This window comes from Nerophis lumbriciformis, linkage group LG23 (assembly GCF_033978685.3).
Source record: "Nerophis lumbriciformis linkage group LG23, RoL_Nlum_v2.1, whole genome shotgun sequence".
Taxonomy (NCBI): Eukaryota; Metazoa; Chordata; class Actinopteri; order Syngnathiformes; family Syngnathidae; genus Nerophis; species Nerophis lumbriciformis.
The window spans coordinates 643,225-660,362 of record NC_084570.2 but is presented as its reverse complement, the minus strand read 5'-3'; the positions used below and the strand labels follow the sequence as shown (position 1 = coordinate 660,362).

Here is a 17,138-nt window from a genome sequence, read left to right as displayed (position 1 = left end):
GTCTGGCACAGATAACTCATCCCTCGCCCGCCACTACGTGCACACCCAACAACACCCGCACACACACACTAGAGATGCGCGGTTTGCGGACACAACCGCGGAGTCCGCGGATTATCCGCGGGTCGGGCGGTTGAAATAAAAAAAAATTAGATTTTATCCGCGGGTCGGGTCAGGCGGTTGAAAAAAAAAAAAAATTAGATTTTAAATAGATTCAGGCGGGTGGCAGTTAAACCAATTGGGAAATATATATACATAGTTAATGTTGTTACCCACATACGAAAAACGAGCAGCACTCTTTGAAACAGGCAATTATTTATCATCAGGCACCTGCAGCACGCCACAATAGAAGAAGAAAAAAAAAAGAGATGGCAACGCCGGCAGCAAATGTGGTATGCGACAAACTAAAAAAGGGAATACTAAAGACCAGGGGAAAAAAAGGCCAGAAAAGTTCAGCGTGGACTCGTTTTTATGAGGTTGTAAATCAGGATGATAGTAATGCTGGCTACGTGATTTGCAAGAGCTGCGACGCTGTTTATGTCTACGACAGTCACAAAACCGGGACATCTAACATGGTGCATCACATTTGTGCAAAACCCCGAACCTCCACAAACGCCCTGAGCATGAGCAGTTTCGTCCGCCGTGATCGCAGAAGAGTGCCACAGGATGTTAAAACAAGATAGAACGCAGCTGCCTGCAGCAGTTTGAGTGGCGCGAGCGCGCTTGGAGGTGCGCTCAGCGTGGCTCCCAGATGATTGCGCACTGGTGTGCGTCTGGGCCGTGACAGCGTGGCACGCATTGAATGTCTCTGCTACATTAGATCGGTCTGCTTTCTTTAACAGGCAAAAGCTTTATAACCTCACTAATGCCTTGCATCGTCTATATTAGATATATAACAACGGGCGGGTGGCGGATGGCGGGCGGGTGCGGTTTTGATTAAATGTTAGTTCGGCTGGATGGCGGATGGTTGACGACTTTTGTGATGCGGTTGCGGATGAAATAATTGCCTATCCACGCATCTCTACACACACTGGTCCAAAGACACACTTAGCATGTCATGCACCCGCTTGAGTGAGAGCTGCTCCTCTGTGGGAGTTTCAGTATGATATGTTTTTCTTGGCGGAGGTTGGCGAGGTTAGTGTTACGAGAGGAGGCGCTGACACAGATAGGGGCACAAAGAATCGCAGTGTGTGCACATTTGAAGTGTGTGCACGTACGCGGCGAGGAAGTGGCGGCTGTGACGAGGGGGGGGGGGGCAACAAATTAAGAAGGACAAGTAACCGTGTCACATTCTGACTTCAGGCCGAGGCAAAAAAGAGCCAGTGTGAACGGTTCATGTGACTCTAATGGCCGTGCGTACGCTTGAGCGGCGCGGCATTGAAGGGTGAGACGGAGGTACGGGATGAGGGGATTGTGGAAAGATGAGCTAATGCGACTCAGTTTTTGCTTGGGTGCACGTTCACCGATTCACATGCGGACTCGACCCTCCGTGGCAGCAACAATATGCTGTAGTGCATTTCAGTAATACTCGGGTTTTGTGTGCCTGAGCTCTGACCTCCGTGACCGAGAGGCGAGGCAAGAATAAGAGGAAAAAAAAAAAAAGGTTTCTCCCTCAGGGAGAGAACCACACACAGAATCGGAGGCAGGCGGCTGTCAGAGCGATCAGCTGGGCGCCGCAGCATCACACGGGTCAGAGTTTCACCTTGTGACCTCCCCATATGCCCGGTGAAGCCTCGCTGAACATTAGGACGTCTGTCTGTTACCTTTTTGTAGGCCATTTAATTTCCATAATTGTCTTCTACAAGATGAGGTTGTATCATGTGAAGGACTTGTGGGCGTGGCCTAACATAACCAGAAATCATGATCATAGTTAAAGATGAAAGTAATAAAGAGCCTACATTTTTGTTTCATCTGACATCACATGGATAGAGATGTCCGATAATTGCTTTTTTGCCGATATCCGATGTCCAACGCTTAATTAGCGATACCGACATACTTGCCAACCCTCCCGAATTTTCCGGGAGACTCCCGAAATTCAGCGCCTCTCCCGAAAACCTCCCGGGACAAATATTCTCCCGAAAATCTCCCGATTTTCAGCCGGAGCTGGAAGCCACGCCCCCTCCAGCTCCATGCGGACCTGAGTGAGGACAGCCTTTTTTCATGACGGGAGGACAACAGGGTGACAAGAACTAAATCATCCAGACTAGAGATAAATTGTATTATTATGTTTATCTTACCTAAAAATAAATATATTTATTAATTAAAAAAAAAAAAAAAAAAAAATGTTTTACTATATTTTGCTAAAAACATCAAAATTAATTGTATTTTTATTTGTATTTTTTCCTGACTCCTTATTACATCCAGCAATAGAATTATACATTAAAATAAAAATATTTGAAATAATTGATTTTAAATCATCATAATAATTCATTTAAAATGACCATATTTAATTATTAAAATAATTGCTTGTTTATCAACAACTTTAGCATTTTATTCATTACATTTTGAAACTCTCAGAAGCCAAGTTATGTTATTGTCCTTAATATTTATTTATGCAAGTTTGAAGTATCAATTATCTAAACACAGTTTTGTTTGCATATTTTCAGGATATATATATATATGTATATATATATATATATATATGTATATATATATATATATGAAATTCTTGACTTGGTGAATTCTAGCTGTCAATATACTCCTCCCCTCTTAACCACGCCCCCAATCACGCCCCGCCCCACCCCCGACCACGCCCCCACCCCCCACCTCCCGAAATCGGAGGTCTCAAGGTTGGCAAGTACGGATACCGATATCAACCGATACCGATATATACAGTGGTGGAATGAACACATTATTATGCCTAATTCTGTTGTGATGCCCCGCTGGATGCATTAAACAATGTAACAAGGTTTTCCAAAATAAATCAACTCAAGTTATGGAAAAAAGTGCCAACATGGCACTGCCTTTTTTATTATTGAAGTCACAAAGTGCATTCTTTTTTTTAACATGCCTCAAAACAGCAGCTTGGAATTTGGGACATGCTCTCCCTGAGACAGCATGAGGAGGTTGAGGTGGAGGGGGGTTAGGGGCTAGCGGGGGGTGTATATTGTAGCGTCCCGGAAGAGTTAGTGCTGCAAGGGGTTCTGGGTATTTGTTCTGCTGTGTTTATGTTGTGTTACGGTGCGGATGTTCTCCCGAAATGTGTTTGTCATTCTTGTTTGGTGTGGGTTCACAGTGTGGCGCATATTTGTAACAGTGTTAAAGTTGTTTATACGGCCACCCTCAGTGTGACCTGTATGGCTATTGACCAAATATGCTTGGAATTCACTTGTGTGTGTGTGAAAAGCTGCAGATATTATGTGACTGGGCCGGCACGCAAAGGCAGTGCCTTTAAGGTTTATTGGCGCTCTGTACTTCTCCCTACGTCCGTGTACACAGCGGCGTTTTAAAAAGTCATACATTTTACTTTTTGAAACCGATACCGATCATTTCCGATATTACATTTTAAAGCATTTATCGGCCGATAATATCGGCAGTCCGATATTATCCGACATCCCTACTTCTGGAGGAAAGTTCTGTGGTCAGATGAAACACAAATTTAGCTGTTTGGCCACAATACCCAGCTATATGTTTGGAGGAGAAAAGGTGAGGCCTTTAATCCCAGGAACACCAATCCTACTGTCAAGCATGGTGGTGGTAGTATTATGCTCTGGGCCTGTTTTGCTGCCAATGGAACTGCTGCTTTACAGAGAGTAAATGGGACAATGAAAAAGGAGGATTACCTCCAAATTCTCCAGGACAACCTAAAATCATCAGTTGGGTGTTCCAACAGGACAATGACCCCAAACATACGTCAAAAGTGGTAAAGGAATGGCTAAATCAGGCTAGAATGAAGGTTTTAGAATGGCCTTCCCAAAGTCCTGACTTAAACGTGTGGACAATGCTGAAGAAACAAGTCCATGTCGGAAAACCAACAAATTTAGCTGAACTGCACCAATTTTGTCAAGGGGAGTGGTCAAAAATTCAACCAGAAACTTGTGGCGACTTATTGCAGGTAAACTTGCCAAGGGACATGTAAGCAAATATTAACATTGCTGTATGTATACTTTTGACCCATTTTCAGTAGACCCATAATAAATTCATAAAGGAACCAAACTTCATGAATATTTTTTGTGACCAACAAGTATGTGCTCCAATCACTCTGTCACAAAAAAATAAGAGTTGTAGAAATTACTGGAAACTCAAGACAGCCATGACATGATGTTCTTTACAAGTGTATGTCAACTTTTGACCACGACTGTATATTGGGATGTTATCAGCTAGGTAACATAAGAACTCCATTACCCAGCATGCCACAGTAGTGAAGAACAAGGTCGTTGAATGTAGCCATGCCGACAGCTGGATGTTTTTGACGAGCACGCTGTGGAGTAAACTTTAAGAAGTCAGCCAACACGCCTTGTCTGCATCTTTTATGATTAGACAAGACATTTTCAAGAAGGATATTTAAAGAGAAACTACATCTTGTGAGTCCATGTCAACCAACCCCGGAAGCTAGCTCAGCTGTCCCGGCGATGAAATGTGAGTTCAGATATTTTATTTCTTTATTTTTTCACGTTTAATATGTTTTTTTGCAATTTTAATTCTGACAGTACCACATAAGATATGTTTTGATTGCTGATGCGGGTGATCGATTTTTAAATGCGCCAGAAAATGATGCCCAGTAAATGTATTTCTGGGTAGTATTTATCCAGCAATGGTCATGTGGTGACACAAATGATGGTATTTTGAGAGGTAATCCTTGAAGTCGGACATCAGTGAAGGCCTAGGTGGGAAACGCACGGCCCGCCACTGCGGGTTCATGCACAAATGAAGCAGACGAGCCATGCCAGGGTACTTTACCATTGTTCCCTCGCTCTTGCTCCGCACAACTTCCCTCTGCAGTCGAGCCAAGGCCAGCTTTTCCCTGTAGACAGCAGAATAGAGAAAATAAGCAGTGTGTTAAAGGTGCTAATCCCTGCCCCAAAAAACCCATTGATGATTAGAAACAGCAGCTACTAAATGTGGTGGCAGAAGACACTTCAGCCAGTGATGTAGTGGAGGGAATACAACCTGTTTGAGCCCACTGCAACAAGCCAGCTATTTGACTACCACATTCACCCAGTGTTGTATAATTGCAACAATTATATAACAAGCTCTAAATGAAATTTGATGCATCTGTTCCACAATAACTACATATGTCCATGCTCTAGACCAGTGTTTTTCAACCTTTTTTGAGCCAAGGCACATTTTTTTCATTGAAAAAATCCTGAGGCACACCACAAGCAGAAATCTTTCAAAATTGTTGGATATGAATTTAAACCATAACCAAGCATGCATCACTATAGCTCTTGTCTCAAAGTAGGTGTACTGTCACGACCTGTCACATCACGCCGTGACTTATTTTGAGTTTTTTGGTGTTTTTCTGTGTGTAGTGTTTTAGTCCTTGTCTTGCGCTCCTATTTTGGTGTTTTTTCCTGTTTTGTTGGTATTTTCCTGTTGCAGTTTCATGTCCTCCTTGAACGCTATTCTCAACACCTGCTTTGTTTTTGCAATCCAGACTCTTTAAGTTGTTCGGACGCTTTCCTTCTTTGTTGGGACATTGTCGATGGTCATGTCATGTGCGGATGTACTTTGTGGACGCCGTCTCCGCTCCACACGCTGTAAGTCTTTGCTGTCGTCCAGCATTTTGTGTTTTGTTTACTTCGCAGCCAGTTCAGTTTTAGTTTCGTTCTGCATAGCCATGCCTAAGCTTCAATGCCTTTTCTTAGCGGCATTCGCCTTGTGTTTATTTTTGGTTTAAGCATAAGATACCTTTTTACCTGCACTCTGCTTCCCTCTGTCGTCTGCAATATGTGATCATGACACGACGTGTTCTCGACATCTACAAAGCAATTAGCTACTTGCTGCCACCTACTGATATGGAAGAGTGTAACATGGTTACTCTGCCACATTATTTACAGATTATAATTACTTGTGTGCAAAAAATATTTTTAACCCAATTAGGTGAAATTACATAATCTACCACGGCACACCAGACTGTATTTCACGGCACACTAGTGTGCCGCGGCACAGTGGTTGAAAAACACTGCTCTAGACATTTTAATAAAAACAACAAAAAAATATAAAAGACATTTTAATTACTTGAATCTGATTAATCCAGATCAATGAAACAAATAGATTTTGTTCGAAGGAAACCTTGAGAGGTTGTGTCATACTTGCCAACCTTGAGACCTCCGATTTCGGGAGGTGGGGGGTGGGGGGGCGGGGCGGGGGCGTGGTTGGGGGCGTGGTTAAGAGGGGAGGAATATATTTACAGCTAGGATTCACCAAGTCAAGTATTTCATATATATATATATATATATATATATATATATACATATATATATATATAAGAATACTAAGTCAAGTATTTCATATATATATATATATATATATATATATATATATATATATATATATATATATATATATATATATATATATATATATATATATATATATATATATATATATATATATATATATATATATAAATAAAATAAATACTTGAATTTCAGTGTTCATTTATTTACACAAATACACACACATAACACTCATCTACTCATTGTTGAGTTAAGGGTTGAATTCAATCAATCAATGTTTATTTATATAGCCCTAAATCACAAGTGTCTCAAAGGGCTGCACAAGCCACAACGACATCCTCGGTACAAAGCCCCGAATTGTCCATCCTTGTTCTATTTGTCACTATTTTTCTAACCATGCTGAACGCCCTCACTGATGATGCATTGCTGTGTGGCACGCAAAAAGTGCTTTCATCAAATGCACTAGATGGCAGTATTGTCCTGTTTAAGAGTGTCACAACATTGCTGTTTAGGGCAGACAAACTGCTTTACCGTAGACAAAACGTGACTGCTGTTGTTGTGTGTTGTTGCCGCGCTGGGAGGACGTTAATGAAACTGCCTAACAATAAACCCACATAAGAAACCAAGAACTCGCCCTCGATCATTCTACAGTTATAACATTATTGGGCAGGTACGCTGTTTATATTGTGTGCCTGAATTTCAGGAGATTTTCGGGAGAAAATTTGTCCCGGGAGGTTTTCGGGAGAGGCGCTGAATTTCGGGAGTCTCCCGGAAAATCCGTGAGGGTTGGCAAGTATGGGTTGTGTGAGTTCATGGCCAGAAGGCGTGACTTATAAACAAATGTACGATCCAATAGCCTTGTGAGACTAAACGATAGGACCCAATGACTATGTAAATGTGGTAAAAATAAATAAATAATATATAACAGATTGTTTTTTAGGATGGTTAAAGGTAACGTTGTAATTTTACAACAAGGGGTGTTACAGGGTTAAACTCGATATTCGATATATACAGTATATCTCGATATATTTTTCTGTGAAAGTATACATATAAAGATATTCACTGATATTGAAGTGATTGACAACTGTACTGTAAACAGTCAGTGGCACTTTTATTAACCCAGTTAGTCAAGATGGGTATTAACAGCACAGAATAGAAACTGTTTAAGTAGCACAGAATTACATAACATAAATAAAATGGAGAACTATTCTTTCTACGTAAAATAACATAGATGTGTGAATAATACATTTATGAAAGCATTTCTCGAGAACAATTTGGATTTGGGCTTACATGGTAAACAAGTCAAAAGAATGTGGGCGGTATAGCTCGGTTGGTAGAGTGGCCGTGCCAGCAACTTGTGGATTCCAGGTTTGATCCCCGCTTTTGCCAACCTTGTCACTGCCGTTGTGTCCTTGGGCAAGACACTTTACCCACCTGCTCCCAGTGCCACCCACACTGGTTTAAATGTAACTTAGATATTGGGTGTCACTATGTAAAAGCGCTTTGAGTCACTAGAGAAAAGCGCTATATAAATATAGCTCACTTCACTTGAATGTTTTATCCAGACGCATACCGTATTTTTCGGAGTATAAGTCGCTCTGGAGTATAAGTCACTCCGGCCGATAATGCATAATAAAGAAGGAAAAAAACATATATAAGTCGCACTGGAGTATAAGTCGCATTTTTTGGGGGAAATGTTTTTGATAAAAGCCAACACCAGGAATAGACATTTGAAAGGCAATTTAAAATAAATGAAGAATAGTGAACAACAGGCTGAATAAGTGTACGTTATATGAGGCATAAATAACCAACTGGTATGTAAACGTAACATATTATGGTAAGAGTCATTCAAATAACTATAACATATAGAACATGCTATACGTTTACCAAACAATCTGTCACTCCTAATCGCTAAATCCCATGAAATCTTATACGTCTAGTCTCTTACGTGAATGAGATAAATAATATTATTTGATATTTTACGGTAATGGGTTCATAATTTCACACATAAGTGGCTCCTGAGTATAAGTCGCATTCCCGCCCAAACTATGAAAAAAAATTGCGACTTATAGTCCAAAAAATACGGTACTTTGTGGACGCTGTAAGTTTTTGCTGTCGTCCAGCATTTTGTTTCTGTTTACTTTGTAGCCAGTTCAGTTGTACTTTCGCTTTGCATAGCCATTGCCTTTTCCTTTTCCCTTTCCCTTTTGTTCATTTTCGGTTTAAGCATTACATACGTCTAGTCTCTTACGTGAATGAGCTAAATAATTATTTGATATTTTACGGTAATGTGTTAATAATTTCACACATAAGTCGCTCCTGAGTATAAGTCGCATTCCCGGCCAAACTATGAAAAAAATTGCGACTTATAGTCCGAAAAATATGGTAATAGTCTCTTAATTAGAGCAGGTGCGTGTCCCGAACACACGAGGCAGGTGAAACTAATCGCCATGGTAACTAAACAAACAAGGGAGCGCAAACAGGAACTAAAAGAGTCCAAAACAGACAGAAAATAACAAAAACATAATCCAGACCAGAGATCATGACAGTTTTAGAATGACCCTTTACCAAATACCTGCTGAAGAAACAAGTTAATGTCAGAAAACCTACAAATTTAGCTGAACTGCACCAATATTGTCAAGAGGAGTGGTCAAAAATTCAAGCAGAAGCTTGTGGATGGCTACCAAAAGCGCCTTATTGCAGTGTAACCAAATATTAACATTACTGTATGTATACTGTTGACCCATTTTCAGTAGACCCATAAGAAATTCATAAAAGAACCAAACTTCATTAATGTTTTTTTTTGTGACCAACAAGTATGTGCTCCAATCATTCTATCACAAAAACATAAGAGTTGTAGAAATGATTGGAAACTCAAGACAGCCATGACATTATGTTCTCTACCACGACTGTATATTTTGCATATACATGAAAGTAGACACGGTTAATGATCATGGTTTCTATTTTGCTCATTGAGATGCATCAATCCTCTGCGCACAAGCTTAGTAGATCAACTTTGCAGTTGTTTTAATAGACGCAAACCCTAATAGATCGGGCCCATGGTGTACATAAGTGTGCACACAACCGAAGCCCTCTCCACAAAGCCAACACATGCACATCAGACACCTGAGTCGCATCCCCCAGAATAACTCCAGACTGATGATAGCCGTTGCCTGCTTTGACATGACATCATTGTTTTCCAGCTGCTTACCTGCTTAGGCAGAAACACCCTGTGGTTTAAAACCGGTCGGGGGACTTGCAGCTGATGGATGAATGGACCGTCTGGACTGAAACAACAGCATTCCCTCTAATGGGACCAGACTTAAGCTAGCGACAAGCAGCAAGGCGCTGACAAACCCAAGAAGAGTGAATGTGCAGGAAGGAAGGGTGTCTGGGTTTGTGCATGTATTCATGAAGGTGTGGCGTTGGCAGTGGTTAAAAAGCCGAATGTGAGTCTTTCTATGACACTGCTCCCTTGAGTAAGGTTGGGTAAAGTTGTTCTTTTGTTGCACGAGGTGTACCTGGCATCAGACCGCTTTGGCGTTGTCACGGTTTCGTTCCATGCTACCTGCCCATTGTTCTGTCACACCCTGAGAAAAGCACTGGCAAACAGGCATTTGGGTTTAACCTTTAATTGCATCAATTTGCGTAAGGAATAACGAAAATCCCCATCGATACTGGACACGTGAATGCCACTAACGTGAAACTGTTAGAGCTCAAACACAGATGGACCTTCAGGCCGCTGATACAATATGTTCAGTCAGCCTGGTCATGAGCTTCAGTCTGTCTACATAGCAGCGGCAAGGAGTATCCCCAAGCTAGTTTACACGTCTACAGTAGCACTACACAAAATGTTTGTTGTGAAAATAATTGGCAACACTAATTTGGCCCTAGTGTGTGAATGTGAGTGTGAATGTTGTCTGTCTATCTGTGTTGGCCCTGTGAGGAGGTGCTGACTTGTCCAGGTTGTACCCCGCCTTCCGCTCCGAATGCAGCTGAGATAGGCTCCAGCACCCCCGTGACCCCAAAAGGGACAAGCGGTAGAAAATGAATGGATGGATGAAAGTTAGTAAGAAAAAAAGTAAGTAAATAAGACATGTTGTGTCATAACGAGGAGATTTGTGTTCCCGGGATGCAAACGTACTAGACCGAACAAGGCTTGAATGTAGGAACATTATTTAATCTCTCTATAAAAGGGGTACAAACAAAAAGGCGCACAAGGCGAAGACAAGCTTAACGCAGGAAACAAAAGCTAAGACTTAGCATTAACTATGGACATGAACCATCCATCCATCCATCCATCTTCTTCCGCTTATCCGAGGTCGGGTCGCGGGGACAGCAGCCTAAGCAGGGAAGCCCAGACTTCCCTCTCCCCAGCCACTTCGTCCAGCTCTTCCCGGGGGATCCCGAGGCGTTCCCAGGCCAGCCGGGAGACATAGTCTTCCCAACGTGTCCTGGGTCTTCCCCGTGGCCTCCTACCGGTCGGACGTGCCCTAAACACCTCCCGAGGGAGGCGATCGGGTGGCATCCTGACCAGATGCCCGAACCACCTCATCTGGCTCCTCTCGATGTGGAGGAGCAGCGGCTTTACTTTGAGCTCCCCCCGGATGACAGAGCTTCTCACCCTATCTCTAAGGGAGAGCCCTGCCACCCGGCGGAGGAAACTCATTTCGGCCGCTTGTACCCGTGATCCTAGCCTGTGATCTTGTCCTTTCGGTCATAACCCAAAGCTCATGACCATAGGTGAGAATGGGAACGTAGATCGACCGGTAAATTGAGAGCGTTGCCTTCCGGCTCAGCTCCTTCTTCACCACAACGGATCGATACAGCGTCCGCAATACTGAAGATGCCGCACCGATCCGCCTGTCGATCTCACGATCCACTCTTCCCTCACTCGTGAACAAGACTCCGAGGTACTTGAACTCCTCCATTTGGGGCAGGGTCTCCTCCCCAACCCGGAGATGGCACTCCACCCTTTTCCGGGCGAGAACCATGGACTCAGACTTAGAGGTGCTGATTCTCATCCCAGTCGCTTCACACTCGGCTGCGAACCGATCCAGCGAGAGCTGAAGATCCTGGCCAGATGAAGCCATCAGGACCACATCATCTGCAAATAGCAGAGACCTAATCCTGCAGCCACCAAACCGGATCCCCTCAACGCCTTGACTGCGCCTAGAAATTCTGTCCATAAAAGTTATGAACAGAATGGGTGACAAAGGGCAGCCTTGGCGGAGTCCAACCCTCACTGGAAACGTGTCCGACTTACTGCCAGCAATGCGGACCAAGCTCTGACACTGATCATACAGGGAGCGGACCGCCAAAATCAGACAGTCCGATACCCCATACTCTCTGAGCACTCCCCACAGGACTTCCCGAGGGACATGAACCATGAAACTAAAAACATGAAAAAACTCAGTAAACTGTGGCTTGAAACAAATAGCAAGAACTATGGACATGAAACAAAAATACTTACTGGACACGGCATGAATCGAACAGCATGAACTAGGGCAAGAAAAGTCAAAACACAGCAATGTCGACAGGACGACTAACTGGCAAAACAGGTTTAAATAATAAACTAAACTAATCAGTCGTCATGGAAACTAAAACAAACAAGGGAGCGCAAACAGGAACTATTGCAGTTTTAAACCGAAAATAACCAATAACATGATCCAAACCACAGATTATGACATGTTCAGTGAGATCAGTAGGTCGTGAGTTCAAACCCCGGCCGAGTCATACCAAAGACTATAAAAATGGGACCCATTGCCTCCCTGCATGGCACTCAGCATCAAGGGTTGGAATTGGGGGTTAAATCACCAAAATGATTCCCGAGCGCGACCCCCGCTGCTGCTCACTGCTTCCCTCACCTCACAGGGGGTGGAACAAGGGGATGGGTCAAATGCAGAGGGCAATTTTATCACACCTAGTGTGTGTGTGACTATCAGTGGTACTTTAACTTTAACTATAAACCATGTTTTGTTTTGTGAAATGACAAAAAACAGTATATGGTAACATACACATTACAGTGGTACCTCATTTCTTGTACATCTCATTTACGGTAATTTTTCATCAATCAATCAAAGTTTATTTGTATAGCCCAAAGGGCTGCACAAGCCACAACGACATCCTCGGCTCAGATCCCACATCAGGGCAAGAAAAAACTCAACCCAATGGGATGACAATGAGAAACCTTAAAGGGGCCCGCAGATGTGGCTTTTTGCGATCTCCCTTGCAATTTGTATATACAACGCATAGAAAACAATGAGCAATTCTGTATCGGCCTCCTTTCTTCCTCCAATCAAGCACCGGGCTCTCTAACGCTGTCCAAGCTCTGAGTGTTAGGCCAATAGAGCTTTCAGACAGTCTCTGTGTTTTGATTTTTTGGGGTTACGGCTGCCATATAAACCACTGTGGGTCCAAACAAAGTTGTGAGTGCCAGCTTTTTGATGAAGAAGGTAAAGAACAGTATTAAAATCAGAACCAAATAACTTCTAGAAAATGACAAAGGCGGTGTCTGTGTGGCTCTCCTTTGTCCTTCTTCCTCACCGTCTTCGCCAACTCGTCTTCAATGAATGTACAGGGAACAAATGTAAAAGTGAGTCAATAATCCATTTTGTGTATCATTTATATGTATATTGCATTGCTTTCTGTGTTTGTTATTCTACATAAAATGTTTTGTGTTAATATTTCTGGGTGTCTGAAAAATACTTTTATTTTGTAATTACGGTTTTTGTCTGACTAATATGTTTAATGGTTTTACAGTTGACAAGTAGTGTCTTCAGCTCTCACCGGATCAGTTCGCAGCCGAGTGGGAAACGACTGGGATGAGAATCAGCACCTCCGAGTCCGAGTCTGTGGTTCTCGCCCGCAAAAGGGTGGAGTGCCATCTCCGGGTTGGGGAGGAGCTCTTGCCCCAAGTGGAGGAGTTCAAGTACCTCGGAGTCTTGTTCACGAGTGAGAGAAGAGTGGATCGTGAGATCGACAGGCGGACCGGTGTGGCGTCTTCAGTAATGCGGACGCTGTATCGATCCGTTGTGGTGAAGAAGGAGCTGAGCCGGAAGGCAAAGCTCTCAATTTACCGGTCGATCTACGTTCCCATTCTCACCTATGGTCATTAGCTTTGGGTTATGACCGAAAGGACACGGACTAGGATCACGGGTACAAGCGGTCGAAAAGAGTTTCCTCCACCGGGTGGCGGGGCTCTCCCTTAGAGATAGGGTGAGAAGCTCTGCCATCCGGGAGGAGCTCAAAGTAAAGCTCCTGCTCATCCACATGGAGAGGAGCCAGTTGAGGTGGTTCGGGCATCTGGTCAGGATGCCACCCGAACGCTTCCATAGGGAGGTGTTTTGGGCACGTCCAACCAAGGGGAAGACCCAGGACACATTGGGAAGATTAAGTCTCCCGGCTGGCCTGGGAATGCCTCGGGATCCCTTAGCAGGAGCTCGACGAAGCGGCTGGGGAGAAGAACCCGACCTCGGATAAGTGGAAGAAGATTGAAGGATGGATGGAAGTAGTGTCTACTCTTTTCCTTTGCATGACCAAGTAGCTCCAATTTCAACAATATATATTTAAAGTATAAACATGAATTTACATCATGACTACATAAAGTTTGTTACCCTTGCCTTTGAAATTCGTTGAATATGGGTGGGCGACTTTGTCATCTTCATAATTATCATTTGTAGCCCCAACTGCATGCAGAGGCATGATCAATCAGGGTGAAGACAACCAATCACAGCAAGAGTGCAGAGATGTTGGACTTTGAACTGCATTGTGGGAGGTTTGCAACCGTTTCCATCACTGTCATCACCATTTGCTGTTAATGAGAGAGAAAGCCACATGCTTGTGCTGGTTTAATCTTCCCGCTGTGCAGAAAGAGGTTAAGATTTAACATCCTACGATGATTGGTGCATTTGTTATATAATAATACACACAGTGTAATATTGTACATCAGGTTGTAGGAGCAGATACATAAAGAGCGTCCCACTATTGTCACAGAGGTAGTGTACACAGCAATGCACAAATGTTTGCATGCATTTATGTATTGGTGTCAGTGCCCCTGCTGGGTTAAGAGCTCTGACGTGCACGCGATCCCGTGGCCCAAATCGTGGGACTGCCTTCGTATTGGCCAGAGTTCAGGCTCGGTCATTCCATACCTAATCAGCCATTGGCTGCTTTACGTAACTGACAGATCCCATCCAAAATTCCTCTCACATCTTCCCTTGTGGCCCAGTGAGCCGACCGAGGCCGTCTGTGCAGCAGACATGCAAATATGTCACTTTTTTTTTAACATTTTTGCGGTTGGTTCATGAATTGAACTGAGAGAAACAACAAAGTCGTAACCCATTTGCTGCACGCTATCTGACATTGTAAACAGTCTGCGACGAAGACAATAAACACTGTGAAACATCTGTTTCAAGTGTCTGAGGGGCAGGGTTCACACATCTGTGACTGCTCAGTTGGTCCAAGCGCATCAGGCGCTTGGACCAACGAGGGAGCCTCACTCACAGCAGGAGGCCTCCTGTCTCCCGCCGTCGACACAGAGTACTGAATGACGGCGGTGAAACAAACGGGAGCCACGCGTCAGCGCCGTACACGCCTATGAGGCTGGCGGGCTGGGCCGGGCCTGATGAGCCTTACCTCACCGCAGCAGACCATGAATTATTGACAAGCTGAAATGTGATGAGATGGGGCAGACAAACAACCTCTTCATGCTCTTCTAGCTTTGGGCAACATTTGCTTGCATTTTATCTAAGCAGGCCCAGCAAAAGTCCCGCCCAAAGCAGAAATTCACATAAATCAATATTTCAAATGGATGGACGAACAACCTCCGTTTTTCATAAGCATTGAAACATTAAAGAAGTAAAATCTGACACCAAAACCTAATTTCTGTATTTGAATTAGGATGGATTATTGAGAGGAATACACGATATTGCCAAAAGTATTTGGCAATATGACTCACATATGAACTTCAAGTGCCCTCCCATTCCTAACCCATAGGGTTCAATATGATGTCGGTCCATCTTTTGCATCTATTACAGCTTCAACTCTTCAGGGAAGTGTGGAGGAGGCATATATGTTTAAGAGTTCTTTCTTTTTACATAGCCATGTTTAGAGGACCTACTACTTTTCCTTTGTATATTCTACCAGTCTCTCGTTGTCTTCAGATTGTCTGTTTAGTGTCTTAAACCATCAGAAATGTGAAACCAAACCCCCAAATCTTCCTTATCAGTGTTGCGAGGGGGAGAGGGGCGGGGAGGCTTTCTTTTTGTGCAAAGGAGTTGGCTTTTCCGTTTGAAAGTCAGATCAACTAGAGTAGCCGATATGAATGTATTGGTTAAACTGATCTCCTAAAGCTTTAGTAAAACTTGAAAATACTCCAATTCTGTCTTGATGGTCCTTCATACTCAGCATATATGTCATCGAAAAAACTTGGAATTGACCAGTAACTTAGATTCCCTGGGAGGAAGAACTGGTCCAATGCAACAGAAGGCTGTCCACAAGGTTGCGGAGTGCGTTTATAGGAAGTTTTCAACCATTCTTCCAAAAGCGCATTGGTGAGGTCACACACTGATGTTGGTGGAGAAGGCCTGGCTCTCAGTCTCCGTTCTAATTCATCCCAAAGGTGTTCTATCGGGTTCAGGTCAGGACTCTGTGCAGGCAAGTCAAGTTCATCCACACCAGACTCTGTCATCCATGTCTTTATGGACAGTCGGCAGACCTCTTTGCACTATGCGCTTCAGTTTACGTGGCCTACCACTTTGTGGCCGTTTTCTTATAACAAAGCCGACGGTTGACTTTGGAATATTTAGGAGCGAGGGAATTTCACGACTGGATTTGTTGCACAGGTGGCATCCTATGAGAGTTCCACACTGGAAATCACTGAGTGCGGCCCATTCTTTCACAAATGTTTGAAGAAACAGTCTCCATTCCTAGGTGCTGGATTTTATACACCGGGCCAAGTGATTAGCACACCTGATTCTGATCATTTGGATAGGTGGCCAAATACTTTTGGCAATATAGTGTATCTACAATAGTGTGATAAAACTCATTAAAAAAGAGGAAGGCAACATACCATAAGATAACAATAAAGACATGCAGCATTTTGTTTTCTTTTTTTAAGGCAAGCTTTGTGGTCTGACTGTATCGTCAGAGACAATCAATCAGGGACTGCAGTGGCTCTACCTCCACCCTGATGACCTGACGGATAAATGCAATCAAGCGGAAAAAAATCCTACAAAATGATGTGTCCTCACTCAACCTGATCTGTAACATCACAGAATCCTCGGAGTGTTTAGATGCCCAACACAGGAATGTCGCTGTGCACACCCAGATGGGATCAGACAAATACACAGACCTTTCCCGACATCTCAAGCAGTTCGAATTAGACAAAAGGAATTCTCCCAGACTCTTCTTGAGCTGCAGGGAATGCGCTCGCCAAGCGTGGATTACTCCTGCCTCATCGTCTATGGCCCCGTAGGGCCCGACCTCGATTGTTTCAAGAACGCATTCCTGTTCAGACAGAATGAAAGGCCACGCATGAGCAGATACCCACCTGTCTGCCTCGCCAGGCTGAAGGATGGCGCTAGATGCCAATGCATAGTCTCAAGTCGTTTGTGTACTCTTAATCAGTGAGTTTTTGTTGTAGACAATTAATACCTGCACCATGAACCGACTTAAAGGAGTCATATAATGATTTTGTTCTACATTTAAAACACTTCATTGTGGTCTACATAACATGTA

General features: G+C 43.4%; 1 protein-coding gene across 5 annotated transcripts in view; it reads right to left on the bottom strand.

The window, feature by feature from the left end:
• The window catches only part of LOC133622527 (nck-associated protein 5-like), a 298,294-nt gene that overhangs the window by 151,459 nt on the left and 129,697 nt on the right, over positions 1–17,138 (bottom strand). For all 5 annotated transcript variants that reach the window (XM_061985349.1, XM_061985347.1, XM_061985348.1 and 2 more), the window contains one exon: positions 4,897–4,960. In XM_061985349.1, the coding sequence (XP_061841333.1) occupies positions 4,897–4,960 (64 nt within the window). The remainder of the gene's footprint in view (positions 1–4,896; positions 4,961–17,138) is intronic.